The sequence below is a fragment of the Bufo gargarizans genome, chromosome 2 (genome assembly GCF_014858855.1).
Source record: "Bufo gargarizans isolate SCDJY-AF-19 chromosome 2, ASM1485885v1, whole genome shotgun sequence".
Classification (NCBI taxonomy): Eukaryota; Metazoa; Chordata; class Amphibia; order Anura; family Bufonidae; genus Bufo; species Bufo gargarizans.
Genome location: NC_058081.1, coordinates 325,356,185 through 325,371,606, shown reverse-complemented (window position 1 = coordinate 325,371,606; position 15,422 = coordinate 325,356,185). Strand labels below are relative to the sequence as shown.

Below are 15,422 nucleotides of genomic sequence, written 5' to 3'. Positions count from 1 at the left end.
CCCCTTTAATTATGATAAAGAGTTGACTGATTGCAGACAGTTTGATGTCTACAGAACATATTACCCTTTGTCGGTGGTATAAAGTGGCACGGACTGTGGCTGAAATATGAGAATAGAAAACCATGGCTGCTTTATTCCACAAACGGTGCTTCTCTTGGGCATGGGTTGTGTGCACTGTAAAGCAATGCTGCAGACAGCCTATGGGTATGAGTGTACCCCTTTAATATGTCCCTGAGAAAGCAGGACCCGTTGTTGTGGTCTGTCCAGTATGTTATAAAGCGTTTTTCCTAAGAGATGATACCTCCCATATAAAGATGTGCTGCAGATATGGCGCTAAAGTGGTGTGCGCACTTATATGTCTAGATTGTGCCTCTTTTTATTTTGTGGAATGGAGCAAATAGCGATGTTGACTGTCATTGTGTTTGATTGCAGATGGCACTGATGAGGTTATTAACCTTTCTTACCTTGAGGTAGAAGAAAGCTGTAGACAGAAACTGCAGGAGTGGGAAACCGAACAAGAGAAGCATAAGGACACGAATAGAGCCGCACTCAGTGCTCAGAAAGCCGTCCTAGAGAAAGAAATCAAAGAGCAAGATGAAAAGCGAGAGCATTGGAAGAAGGAGTTTGAGAAAGAGCTCTTAGCACTTAATACCCTGCAGCAAGTAAGTCAGAAATGCTATTGTATATGAGTGCTGAGAAAAGTACGCTGTATACTCTTAGGCCTCATGCACACAGCCGTGCCCCTCTTGTGGCCTGCAAACAGCGGGTCCACAATATACAGGCATCGGCCATGTGCACACCGCATCATGGATGCGGGACCTTTTCACGGAAGGTGTAGTGTGGAACAGAGGCACGGAACCCCACGGAAGCACTACAGAGTGCTTCCGTCGGGTTTCTCTCCGTGCCCCCGCACTGCAAAAATATAGCGCTTGTTCTATTTTTTTGCAGTGCGGACGGATCACAGACCCATCCAAGTTGTATGGTGTTGGATCAGTCTGCGGCAGCTGCATGGATGTTGCCCGTGCATTGGGGACCGTAAATTGTGATCTGATACAGGGAGATTTATCAATCTGGTGTAAAGTAGAACTGGCTTAGTTGTCCATAGCAACCAATCAGATTCCACCTTTCATTTTTCACAGCTCTTTTGGAAAATGAAAGATGGAATCTGATTGGTTGCAATGGACTACTTTACACCAGTTTGATTAATCTCCCCCTTGTCGTGTATTTTTTATAATACTAAATAATCATTACTTTAATATTAGACTACTTTCACACTGCCGTTTGGTGCGGATCCGTCAAATTTCAGAGTTGTCCCTTTCCAGTAGTCATATTTAACACCACATATAGCACAGTATTAACTCCCTAAGTACAGATAATGTAGTAGATGTTACCTCCAATAACACTGTGATAACTCTCTGAGTACAGATAATGTAGTAGATGTCAATTGCAGTCCTATGTAACACCACAGATAACACCGTGATAACTCTCTGAGTACAAATAATTTTGTAGATGTCACCTGCAGTCCTATGTAACACCAAAGATAACACACAGTGATCTCTTTGAGTACAGATAGTCAATATTACCCTCCAGACAGAAGACTCCTTCCTCACTGTGGGGGTGGGGCCACCTGTGATTGCTGCTGGAGCTCCATGTCCTTTGCAAGCTGAAGCTTGATGGGTGGCCCTCAGTTAAGAATGGAGGGGGCTTGTGGGGCATGAGCACTGCCTGGCTCCTGCGATTACCTATGGACCATTCCGTCTCACACAGTGCTGGACAGTGGATTCACAATAGGTGGCGGGCCCTTGATATGTATATAGTAGTCAGTCCGAGTCGTCCTCCTGCACTGTTTGGCTCCTGTCCCAGCGCGGGCCCCGTAGCTACGCCCCTGCCTGGGAGTCATTCTTACCCAGCCCATCCAGTGTGAATGACGGCTCTCCTTGTATGTGCTCTCATTCACGAAAAGCTATCAATAGCTGGATTTCCAGGCTTTCTCTGTCATATATGATGGAATAACACTGTCCGTGTTTGGTGCCAAAGGAGGAGTGGATTGAATGGATGGAAGGCAGGACTTTTCTCCTGTTGGTTATCGTAAATCATAAACAGCATATGAGATTGTCACTTTGTGTGATTTCACCAACAGGTTTTGTGGCAGTTTTTCGACGCAGTTTTCTTAAAGGGAACCTGTCATGTGGATATTTGATTACAATCTAACTTAATTATATACAATCATTAACTACTAAAAAGTGCCTTAGATGTATTCACTTACTGGTGTGACAGATGGTTACCTCATAATATACACACAAAGATGCCACATGCCGCATGCTAATGAGCTGATTGGAGTCCGGCGTGATGTCATTGAGTCCAGCGTATATTTAATTCAGAGCTATACCCACTCCCCTGCCCACCTTCTGCTAGTTCATATGGAAACAAACTGTCACTCAGCAGCAGGTGGGCGGGGAGAGTCAGGAGCTCATGAATATTCATGACTCATCATTATCAGCTGGAGGTTTTCAATACAAGATGTTGGCAGATTGACTGAGTCAATTAAAGAAAGTGACCCAGCATTTTGCTAAAGGAATCAGTCACTTATTTATGTTGCCCTTAGTTAGGCCACCATAAAACTGGTGACAGGTTCCCTTTAAGCCAAAGCCAGAAGTGGATTCAAAAGGCGTAGAAAATACATAGGAAGGATTTATACTTCTTCTTCCTTCTCAGTTCACCCTTGAGTTTAGCTAAAAAACTGCCACAAAAACATGTGAAACAACTCTTACATGAAAATGCCAAATAATTTCATGTATACCACTGCTCAGCGTCTTCCTCTGTATCCAGTGCTGCTATCAAATTATAATACGGATCTTCAGTTTTCCAGTTTTAACTTTAAGACTGTAATTTATCAACCTATGCTCTCCAGAATTCAGTCTTCAAAAAGTCCCAACATTTTTTGTGACTTTTTGAGGTCACTTGCATAAATGTTTTGCAAATTTTAGCATTTTCACCTCACTCCAGTTTAAATGTAGTGGGTGAGGTTAATTAAGATAATGGGGGAGATTTATCAAACTGGTGTAAAGTAGAACTGGCTTAGTTGCCCATAGCAACCAATCAGATTCCAGATTTCATCTTCTAAAGGAGCTGTCAAAAATGAAAGGTGAAATCTGAAAACTGAGCCAGCTTTCCTTTACACCAGTTTGATAAATCTCCCCCAATGAGTTTCACTCTAGATTTGTCACTTCAACTTTTCCAAAAATGTGGCAAAAACCGCCCAAAGCCTCTCCAGTAGAGGGTTGGTGCAGAAGGTTATGTTTAAAGATGCTCCAAATCTAGCAAACGTAGTATTCTGTTTGATAAATTTGGTGCGACGTGTGCCAACCCAAGCTTGATTAAAACTGACTTCAGTCATTGCCCTCATGATAAATTATCCCCAAAGTACTCATCTGGACTGTAGTCATAGCTCGATATGGCTTATGAACTTCCCACCATTTTGTTTAAGGTATTTCTATGAAATTAATCAATGAGCCTTATAGATTTCTTGTGAAATACTGAAATCTTGGATTTCTAAATATTTGTACTCTTCCTAGCACGCACCTAGCGCTATTTGGCATTCACAGTTGTTTTGCTTGTGCTGTACTAAGCGGTGAGTTTGGCCAAGCTTGATGTACAATGTCCATACTATGACCGCCCTTGACTGGGAGTCTGCACATAGCGTTCTTAGAGGCTGATCTCAGGCTTCATGTTTACTTGTACCACAGTTTATGAATGGCAAGTTGTATTTGCAGGCACTACAAGCGTTTGTTTCTTAGCACATTTAAAGAGGTTGTCTGAATTTAGATGGCACCTCAACATGTTTACTGAGCAGCAAGACCCTGTTACATATTGCAGCCTCTGAATACCAGCCCATCTGCACAAAGAGGGTACAGAACCACCACCAGATGTCAAATAACCTGCAACTTACTGTCATCCGTTCTTAATATTATCTACACCGTGTCCTGGTTAATAAAAATCAAGCCGTGTTGCTGTTTAGTCCTATCTCGTTAAGTGCAGGTTCACCATTAACGTGTCATTAGGTCAATATACAGAGCAGCATAATAAGTGGTTTATACTTTTGCTCTTTTTTGCACGGAAAAGGAGAAAGGGGTGTTTCTGACTACATTAAAGAGGACCTTTCATGGGAATTTTCTAGTTTAATGAAATTCCTTGACTTGCAGCGTAATGCTGACACCCTGTTGTTTTTTTAAAATACCACTCGTACGCCCTGCTGTGCCCCCCTGCAGTTTTCCCGCTCAGTATAATACTGAGCATCGGTACAGGGAGGAGGAGACGCCAGGGTTTCTCAATGGGCGTCTCCTTCTCCCTGGCTGTGCCGCGATCCAATCACAGCGGAAAGCGTCACAGCCAGAGAGAAAAAACAACTCACCTTCCCCCTGGCTGTGACGCTCTCCGCTGTGATTGGGCTGCGGCACAGCCAGGGAGAAGGAGACACCCATTGAGAAACCCTGGCATCTCCTCCTCCCTGTACCTAGGCTCAGTATTAACATACTGAGCGTGAGAACTACAGGGGGGCACAGCAGGGCGTACGAGCGGTATTTTAAAAAAACAACCAGGGTATCAGCATCAGGAAGGTACATTAGGTACATATTTTTTATACTGACATTTTAGAGCCTTTCAAGTTTGTTTAGCACCATTTTCTTTATCTGACAACTCCACATGTAAAATATATTCCAGATAATCAGAATTTTAAATCTTCTCTTTTGAAGGAGCAACAAGAACAGCTTCAATTAGATCTAAAGAGAAGCAATGAAGAACTTGAACAAGATTTCAAAAATCACCAGGTAAATCATTTAGAGGAAGGGGGTTTCATCAGTCAGGACAATAGTAGAACTTGTTTTCAGCCACTATTGGTGAAGTCATCTTTCAGACAAGCTATCAGATACCATGGCAATGACCTTTATTAGCTGAACACACACAAAGCCTAAGGCAAAACAGCTAAGGCTAGTTTCACACTAGCGGTAAATTCTCCAGGCTGACTGTTCCGGCAAAGAAGCAGCCTGTCGGAAGACAACGTATCCAGCATAGATGGATAAGGCCAGAGCACTGCCAAGCCCCTTTGACTTTAATGGGGCTCAGCGGGGATCTGTTTCCCGTAATTGGTGCCTGGATTCGGCCAGACAAATTCCACTGGTTTATTATTATAAAATAGAAATATACATGTTATGAAAAGGTAGAGCCTCTATGCTCTAACCATAGGTGATCGGGCTCCTTTTGGAATGCTACAGTTACATACTGTGGTTCTTTTTAGGATAGTTCATTGGTATGTGATCATTTGGGGTCTGACTGCCAGCACCTGTCACGCTCGTGTGTGGGAGGAAAACACCACACCGAGCATAGGAGGGAAAGGGGATACCGGAATAAGGCTTGGAAACTAGGTAAGGAAGATGGACACCTCCTAGAGAAAACCCTAACTCCAGTCCTGACAGACTACCAATATGAACAGGCCCCAAAGGTAGGCAAGTTCTTACATCGGATACCTAGAATCCTATATCACCCTATAGAACCCTGGAACTAATGTCAGGACTGAGTCTACCTGTTTTTCCAAAGGGAAGGATGAACAGGAGTCTTCCTCAGGCCTAATGACAAACAACAGGGAAAGGCAACACACACATATATATAAACAAAATACAAAAGGGAAAGGAAACACTTATCTTCAATGAAGCTTTGGTAGCACCAGGAACTCAACCAAGAACCAAACACAAGCTAACCACAAGTCCAACAGAAGCTATAAACCGCATAGCATAGTGGGAGAAACAACAATAAATAGAGTAGGTTAAATGACCACAATAGCAACACCTGGGGATAGAAGGAGTGGCAAGCATCAGAAACAACACAGACGTAATTTGATCCAAAAGGAAAACATGTCAGATCACACCACGTGTTGCCAGTCTCACAGATCTCCTGCCACCTCTCGCGGGAACGTCCGTATGTCTTGGTACGTCCGTGACAGCACCCCTGCTGTTCAATTTTTGGGAGGGATGTGGCGCTCAGGTGAGCACTGAGACTTCTTCCTCAGCTTTTGATATCATGTCTATCTGTCACATGGCCTTTACACAGCTTAGGCCCATTAAAGTAAATAGGATTGAGCTACAGTGCCAAGAACAACCACTATAGAATGCACAGTACTTTGTATAATATGATCAGAAGGGTGCTAGGAGTCAGACCTCTACTGATCTGATAATGATGACCTGAGTATAGGTCATCTGAGAATCTCTTTAAGCTTCCTGTAAATTTTAGTCCAAGAGAATACCTGGATGTTGGTTCCTGTCCAGATGGCAACAAATATGCAGACAGCGGGTTTTTCCGGTCTGGGACTCAGAGTAGCTCTCACAGGTCTTATCCCAGCGGCTTGAGCCATGCGTCACCAGGAAAGGAGAGCTATCCTGCGGATAGGTCATCAATATTTCGTTTCTGCTTGAGATAACCAGTTTGAGCAAGTCTTATTAAGAGTAAAGAGCAGGAAAAAACTGTGCATCCATGTATTACTGCACAATGATTTCAGGGGTGCAGCATTCTCCAGTCAGTTCCTATCGGGATAAGGTCTATACATGGCAATGCCCTTTCTAGTACATCATGTCGTTAGTGATTTACCTCTTTAAATTGGAATTCAGTTCTCCTGTTTCTGAAGAAATAGAGCTAAGTTCACAACACATGTAGCTACACAAATCTGTTGCATATGTTATGTTCATTTATTTGTATGTACACATGTATAAACACTGAACTAAGTGCCCTTACTCTAAACAATATAGGATAGAAGTCTGCTATGTATACAGTACAGCTCTCTTTGGTATGTGTACAAGTAAATCTGCAATATTTTGTGTTGGTTGTTGAACGTAATATTTCAATATAGTAATTTTATATATTTTTTTAGAGTCAAATTAATAAAATTGAAGCAGATTTGGTCATTGAAAGAAAAGCCTTTGAAGAACAGAAAGCCAAGGCCAAAAAGTGTTTGGAAGAACTGCAGTACAAATCAGCCGTTAAAATTCAGGCAGCATTCCGAGCACACAAAGTATACAAAATGTACGCACCTATACTAATGCAGCAGAAAGAGGACCTGAACAGGAAGAAGGAACTTCAGCGCAAAATGGACATGGAAAAGAAAGAGCTAGAGGAGAAAATTAAGATGAAGCTTGAGGAGAAAAGACGAAAAGATGAAGAAAAGAGACAAAATGAGGACATTGCAAAAAAGAGAATTGAAGAGGCCAACAGGAAAGAGATTTTTGAACAGGAAATGAGGCAGCAGGAATATGAGAAGAAGAAGAATGAAGAAAAAATGAGACTGGACAAAGTTAAACTTTTGAGACTGGAAGAGAAGAAGAAACAAGAAATGAACAGTATTCCATATTCTTCGAAGAGTGGAAGCCCAGCTGAAGAGGGTCAACCAATAGATGAACTGAATCTCACGGTTAAAATGGCTGAGGAACCTGAGAAGAAGCTTGATGAGAAGGAAAGGCAAGACGATCACAGTGTGTTCCAACAAGAGATAGATGTGAGAATGAAGGTAAATAACCATGAAAGAATTACAAATGTGGAAAGTGTATATAACGTGGAACCTGAAGAAGTCAACATAGCCCCAGAAACTGATAGTTCTCCATTAGTACACAATGACAATTCTACGGAGGCACAGAAGAATATAGAACGTGAAAGCCCTCCTTTTGTGTTGACTGGAACGCCACTTACATCCACTGAGGAACAAATTCTTCATTCGCAGTCTGCTGTAAACAACATGGAAGAACAAGACATGAGCCAGATTGCAGGAACCTCACAATGTCAAAGTCCATCTTCTTCTGTAGCCTTAAATGGTGGGATTCTCTCGGATCAAGCAGAGGTGAAGAGACTAGCATGGATGAAATCCTGCAAACCTTGGTCCAAGATTTTGAGGGATAGCCAAAAGATAGTGATTAAAAAGGCAAAACAGAGGAAAAGTTCTGCAACAAAGCAGCTACCGCCACTAAAGGAAGCCCTCATCCTGCACAACAGTCCATGGCAGTATTTGGAACAGGTAGCGTCAAATTTCAGTTGTATAATTGTGGTGACAACTGTTATAGCATTTTTAAAATCTCTTGAGGTCTGGTTGCCAGAAATCCCACCAACATGCAAATGAGTGCATCATTTAGAAGATTATATTGAGGTATCATTTTCCAAATAGCCTTCTCATTGGTAAACGCATGTGGGTTGGGATTTGGCCGCATGTGGCAGCTGGATCATCTCACCTCAAATACTGCAGTACCTCTTTTTGAAGGCTTAGAGTAAGTCCAAACATAGGAGCATCACACTTTTAGATTACAAAGGGATAGTAGCCAAAATGAATACCATGGTTTGCAGGACAGATAAAAGGCCAGTATGAGTGTACAGAAGTTGGAAGTTAGTTTTACTACTTTTGGGCCTGAAATAATTAGAGTTGTCCAGCAGAGAATTAAAAAATACAAATGGAATAAAATCTGAATCAGAATGGAATAAAAATAAGTGATACCTCCCCAATTCCCACCAAAGAGCCCTGTTCCAACACTTCCTGGTTCCCACTGGTCTCTACTTCCTGATCCCTCTTGACACGCAAGAAATGCCCACACTGGCTTAGGGTCCATTCACACGTCCGCAATTCTGTTCCACATTTTGCAGACCGGAATTGCGGACCCATTAATTTCTATGGGGCCACACAATGTGCTGTCTGGATCCAGAAACGCAGATCAGCACTTCCGGGTCCGCAATTCCGTTCCCGAAAAAAATAGAACATGTCCTATTCTTGTCAGCAATTGCGGACAAGATTAGACATTTTCTATTATAGTGCCAGCGATGTGCGGTCCGCAAAATGCGGAACGCACATTGCCGGTGCCCGTATTTTGCGGATCCGTGGATCCGCAAAACACATACGGATGTGTGATTGGACCCTAAGGTTTCACTGCTGTGGCTATTGATTGGCAGAGCAATCATTTTTCTCAAGAGGATCTAAAAAGTAGAGACCTGGAAGCATCGGATTGGGAATGGCAGGGTATCGGTATTGCTTCTTATGTTCTTTTGTACTTTTTTTTATGTTGGTCGGCTTCACAACGTCATTTAACTATGACTATGACCAGCTCGGGCAGTTGTGCAGCAGAAGTGGCAGCAGTTTCTGATATTCCGTGGCATGACACATATGCATGTAGTTATGACGTGCTCATGATGTTTCCACTCTCATGCTGGCCGTAGCTCTGTAACGGCAATGTATTTATTACACTGTGTATTTGCTTAGATGAAATAGTAAATGTTTACTGATTTAGCCTGAAAATAATTATAGACCGTTATGTCCAGAACATGTTTTTATACTTTGTTCTGCGCAATAGAAAGCACAGGAAATTGAAAGTCTTGTGGTTTTGCAGCAAGTAATATCCTAAGTGCATGTAATTTAGGTACATAATGTATTAAAAACACATATGGAGACACATTGTAAAAGTACCAATTGGCACTTAGCTCGTGTTCAGATGAATCCCTAAAATTGTTTCCAGTTCTGTGCACTGTGCCCTTACAGTGATATGTGTTGCAGCAGTAAAATGAAAATGAATTTAGTTCCATTGTAACAGGTGAGATTACATAAGTATCTAAGGCTTTATGATCTTACATGAACACAGATCCACCATCTAACTGAAAGGCAAAGTCACGGAACCCCGAAATCAATACTTTATTTGTTATATTTAAAATGTTTGATAAAAAGAAATACAATAGATTTCCTGCATGCTCCTGACACAAACAACACAGATCTTAGAGAGCACAATTTCCAATTTCCTCCATTTTCAGCTAAAAGGTGACTGGGGGCTGGGTATGCTAGTAGGCAGGGCTTTGCAAACCTAGTCTTTTGCTGCTAACTCAGCAGTGGGGAGGGATCCTGCTGCAGCCAGTTACCTTACAACCAGATACAGATTTGTGAAAAGGAGAGGGACAATGCATGACCTCTATGATCATCTTGGATATTTCTCTAAGGGATAAGTGCAATAGGAGACATAATATGACCAAAGTAGAGTCTGATATTATGTCATAATATATAATGTTTTCTACATTTATAGTTTCTTTCATGTGAACTTCTTAGCTTGTGACATCTCTGATGCTTCCATTTTAGCAAGTGACATCATGACATCACGGATGTTGGCATCTTAGCTTATGTCATCACTGATGTTGGTGTGTTAGCTTGTGACATCGCTGATGTTGGTATGTTAACTAGTGACATCACTGATGTTGGTATGTTAACTAGTGACATCACTGATGCTGGCAGGTTAGCTAGTCACATCAGTGATGTTGGCATTTTAGCTCATGAGATCACTGATGTTGATGTGTTAACTAGTGATATCACTGATGTTGGTATGTTAACTAGTGACATCAGTGATGTTGGCGTTTTAGCTCATGACATCACTGATATTGGTATTTCAGCTAGTGACATCTCTGATGTTGGTGTGTTCCTGGTGACATCACTCATGTTGGTATGTTAACTAGTGACATCACTCATGTTGGTATGTTAGCTTGTGACATCACTGATGTTGGCATGTTAGCTAGTGAGAGCACTGATGTTGGTATGTTAGCTTGTGACATCACTGATGTTGGCATGTTAGCTAGTGAGAGCACTGATGTTGGTATGTTAGTTAGTGACATCACTGATGTTGGTATGTTAGCTTGTGACATCACTGATGCTGGCATGTTAGTTAGTGACATCACTGATGTTGGCATGTTAGCTAGTGAGAGCACTGATGTTGGCATGTTAGTTAGTGACATCACTGATGTTGGTATGTTAGCTTGTGACATCACTGATGCTGGCATGTTAGTTAGTGAGAGCACTGATGTTGGCATGTTAGCTAGTGAGAGCACTGATGTTGGTATGTTAGCTTGTGACATCACTGATGTTGGCATGTTAGCTAGTGAGAGCACTGATGTTGGTATGTTAGCTTGTGACATCACTGATGCTGGCATGTTAGTTAGTGACATCACAGATCTTGGTTGGTTTCACGTCTTGCTGACTTTTCCTAGTGGAGTAATGAGTTCATTTAGCTTTCATAATCCTTGTGTGTAAGCAATAAGAAACAGTGTAAATGCCTTCACTAAATGCTCTGAACCAATAACCTCAAGTAAACAAGTTGACTGACTACAGAGAGGTCTACAGAAACCAGATGTTTGATGTGTATTTTCCCTCGAATGTGGGCTGTTTGCACCACACACTTAGACATCGGTTATAGGGTGTAATATAGTTAAAAAAAATGTAAAAAAAAATCATTATATCTATCTATATATATATATATATATATATATATATATATATATATAAAAAAAACTATTCTGTCAGTGCTTTTCCATGTGTCGGGTCTCATTATAACATTTTCCATCTCATCTAAGCTTTAGCTTTGCATATCAAAGGAGAAGCATTTCATGTTGTGTAGAGAAACAGACGCGGCTTTCAGCTTCAGTAATAAAAGAAATGATTCCAATATGTTGTGATGTGTGTGGTTATGTTTCTTCATTTGAAGAAAATCATCATAGCCGGGATCTTTCTAAACAAGTCTATCCAAGCCTGCTCTGCCATATGACACTTTAAATAGCAGCATCTTATTCACGCCTGAACAAAAATATTAATATCTTCTTGAATTTATAGCTTTTTTGGAATCGAACTTAGAAGCAAGACGTAAGATGAAACTTCCCTTTGATTAAAAATACCTGCAGGATAGAGAGTTGCTTTGTAAATCCCTGAATATGCACCTAAAGTCAGGGAAAAAACCATAAAGAAGCATTTAGATGTCATAGGTTGGAGAGATATGGAAATGGAGCCCACGTACAGCAGAGATGTACTACAGTCAGTGTGTGAACCTCTCTTCACTGCTCCCTTTTCAGTCATGGTTGCAACAGAAAGCAGCCTATGGCCTCATGCACACGGCCATCGTTTGGGTCCGCATCCGAACCGCCGTTTTGGCGGCTCGTATGCGGACCCATTCACTTCAATGGGGCCGCAAAAGATGCGGACAGCACTCTGTGTGCTGTCCGCATCCGTTGCTCCGTTCCGTGGCCCGCTTAAAAAATATAACATGTCCTAGTCCGTGCCGTTCCGCAAATTGGTCATGTGCATAAGGCCTATGTCTTAGGCTAGTTTCACGCTAGGATTCTAACTATCCGGCAGAGGAGTAGCCTGCCAGAGCTCTTTGTATCCAACATACACGGACACTGCCTTTCCCTACTGGAACCCATTGACTATAATGTGACCCGGTTTCAGGCATGGATTCAGCCGGACAAAAACTGGTGATTGAATCTCAGCATTGATGCTTGAAACAGGCCAGATCCCCGCCGGGTCACATTATGGAGTCTGGAGGTGCTGCGGCTCTCTCTGGCTATGCCGGACTGTTCAAAAACGGATTTAACGTTCGTGCAAAGCAGATGACCCTGAAAATCATGTTTCTTGTGTGAAAGAGACCTTATTGTAGTGTCTGTTCATGGTTCTGCTACTTAGGGTACCTTCACACTAGCGTTTTTCTTTTCCAGCACTGAGTTCCGTCCTAGGGGCTCAATACCGGAAAAAAACTGATCAGTTTTATCCTAATGCATTCTGAATGGAGAGCAATCCATTCAGGATGCATCAGTTCAGTCCCTCTAACGTTTTTTTGACGGAGACAACACCGCAGCATGTTGCAGTTTTATCTCCGACCAAAAATCCTGAACACATGCCGGAATGCCGGATCCGGCATTAATTTCCATTGAAATGTATTAGTGCCGGATCCGGCATTAAGTGTTCCGGCAAAACGGATTTCCGGTCTGTGCATGCGCAGACCTTTAAAAATGCAAAAATATATATATATACCGGATCCCTTTTTTCCGAATAACAACAGAGAGACGGATCCAGTATTTTAATACATTTGTCAGATGGATCCGCATCCTGATCCGTCTGACAAATGCTATCAGGATTGCCGGATCCAGCAGGCAGTTATGCGACGGAACTGCCTGCCGGAATCCTCTGCCGCAAGTGTGAAAGTACCCTTAGTCCAAGTAGGACTGAGTAGGAGTAAGCTGTAATACCAGACACAGCCACTAGAAAAAATACAGAGTTGTGTCTGGTAAGTAATGTAGGGGGCGTGGCACTCACTGGCGCCTCCACATCAGCTGATCGGCAGGGGTACCTGGTGCGCCAGTCTGATATTGATGGCTTATCATATAGGTAGGCCATCAGTTTTAAAGTGGACACCTCATTTATTGTCATCCAGCTCTTACTGTCTTCTAGTCATATATATCATAATCTCTGTGTAAAACTGTTTAAACAAGTGCTCATTTTTTTGTCCGATTTCTAGGTCACAACGGTGACTTTTCAGGACCTGCCAGGCTGCAGTCTTTCAACATTGTCAAAATGCGTAAAACTGAAATTTCTGTCTTTGAGACGCTGTGGATTAACTGCACTTGACGGGTTGAGTAACTGCAGAGCATTGCAGTACATAGATGTTCAGGTATTTGTTACCCTCTTCTCCACATACTGCGGCACTCAGACTTCAGAGTCCTCTTTGTTATCAAATGTCTTAAAGTGTAACTGTAGGGACAGGGATAGGGAACATTTTTCTAATATACTTTATTTAGGGAAATCGTATATTTATAGTAGAAAACTTGGGCAGAAATATCCCTTAGCAGCGCTCTCTTAAATGAGCATTGCTAAAGCACATCTGTCTACACAGTACAGTGTTGTGCTGACTAGGAAGATGGGCTGGGAGCTGCTTGGCGTCTGCCCTCACAGAATGGGGACGGTACAGTCAGAACTAGAAATGAAATATATATTTAGTTCTTCCTGACTGATCACCGTGGCCAGAGCTGTCGGTGAGCTCTTCTCCTGTGTTCCTGGCGCTCTGCGTGATTAACCAGCCACCAGGTGAGATACCGGAGTGAGCAGTAACCGCTCACTATTAGGAAGGCAGCGGAAGCTGTTCTACTGTATATAGGGACAGTTATAGTATATTACAACTATACAGGAGAAGAGCTCACTGACAGTGCTGGCCACACTGATCAGTCAGAAAGAACTAAGGAGGTCATTTATTAAGAGTGGTATTAATAACCCCTGCGCTGGCGGTGGATCCGCTGAAGTTCTAAAGAGGCGCGGGCCTCTACATAACTTTGGTGCTTCCAGCGCCGCTTCTAAATGTAAGACAACTTCCTTGCTGGCTTAAATTTAGACCATTTTCTACTCCTAAACCAGGCATAGAAAATGATGAATGAGATGGGTCTTCCGACCCGTCCCCTTCCCCGCCCACTTCACGCCCACTTTTCTAGACCTGGCCTGAGCGTGGAAAAGTTGTGACGCAACTAACACCTGATATAGGCATATTTCAGGTTAATAAATGACCCCCTAAGTGTATAAATATATATTTAATTTAAAAATGTTGGCCAAATTTTGTTGGGTTTAGCCAACAGTTTAATGTGTATAGAGAGCCCCTGACTCTAACCTAAAAGATGATAAGGAGAGAAGAATCTGGCAAGATGAATATTTTCACCTGAACGTTTTGTTCTCCCAGGAGATAAGATGCCACCACAAGTGTCTAGCAGCAGCTTTGACCTCTCTCTCTCCATTAAATACACATACACATTTGGCCGAGCCGAACACGTATGTGTGTGATGGAGTAAGGGGAGATCGTTCAGCCAGCAACTATTGAATGGGAAGTCATTACAATAATAGCAAAATTACAAAAAAAAAATCTACCAGATGGTAAATGTGCAAATGTCTGTTTAGCTACAAATATAGCCTCTGCCTAATGGCCGATGTTCTTCTTCAGCTCTTGTACTCTAGTCATAGTTGTTTCTTGGTCATGTTCCATTAATATCATTGTTTGTTTCAAATCATTCAAATCTTTTCTAACAGGAAAATTGTATCAGTTTTATCAATTGTGAAGCCTTGAAAAACCTAAGTGTTTTACTGATGAATAAGAACCAAATCACATCAATTCATGGACTAGAAGATTGTGCAAACCTCATGAATTTGGAACTATCATTTAACTTAATAACCAGAATTGGTAAGCATCTTTATTTATGCTTTTGCTTCGTGTTACATAAAATTTTAAGATGTACAGGTGTCTAGCCTTTATTCTTTTTTATAAATTTAGTGAATGCAAAAATAATTAGCTTTGTAATGTATCTTACTAAAGGAAACCCATTGGTTGCTTCATGTCATAATGATGTATGCCTGTTACATTATGTCGTTGGTGAGGTTGGAAAAAGTCCAACTCAAAGTCCTACTGTGTTCATCCAAAGACAAGCAAAAAAATTTTTTTAAAACCAGTGAGGCAGATACCAACTGCCCCATTTTTAGGGAGAAAACTTCCTTTCTGACCACACATATGGTAGTCGGAATAAGTCCCTGGTTGAACATCCACCTCCTGAAAACTCATACCTACAACCTG

At 41.9% G+C, this 15,422-nt stretch overlaps 1 protein-coding gene across 1 annotated transcript in view; it reads left to right on the top strand.

The window, feature by feature from the left end:
- Positions 1-15,422, top strand: part of LRRIQ1 (leucine rich repeats and IQ motif containing 1) — a 157,206-nt gene that overhangs the window by 12,085 nt on the left and 129,699 nt on the right. The window contains exons 5-9 of the mRNA XM_044277251.1: positions 433-662; positions 4,752-4,826; positions 6,917-8,050; positions 13,335-13,487; positions 14,885-15,035. Coding sequence (XP_044133186.1) covers positions 433-662; positions 4,752-4,826; positions 6,917-8,050; positions 13,335-13,487; positions 14,885-15,035 — 1,743 coding nt within the window. The remainder of the gene's footprint in view (positions 1-432; positions 663-4,751; positions 4,827-6,916; positions 8,051-13,334; positions 13,488-14,884; positions 15,036-15,422) is intronic.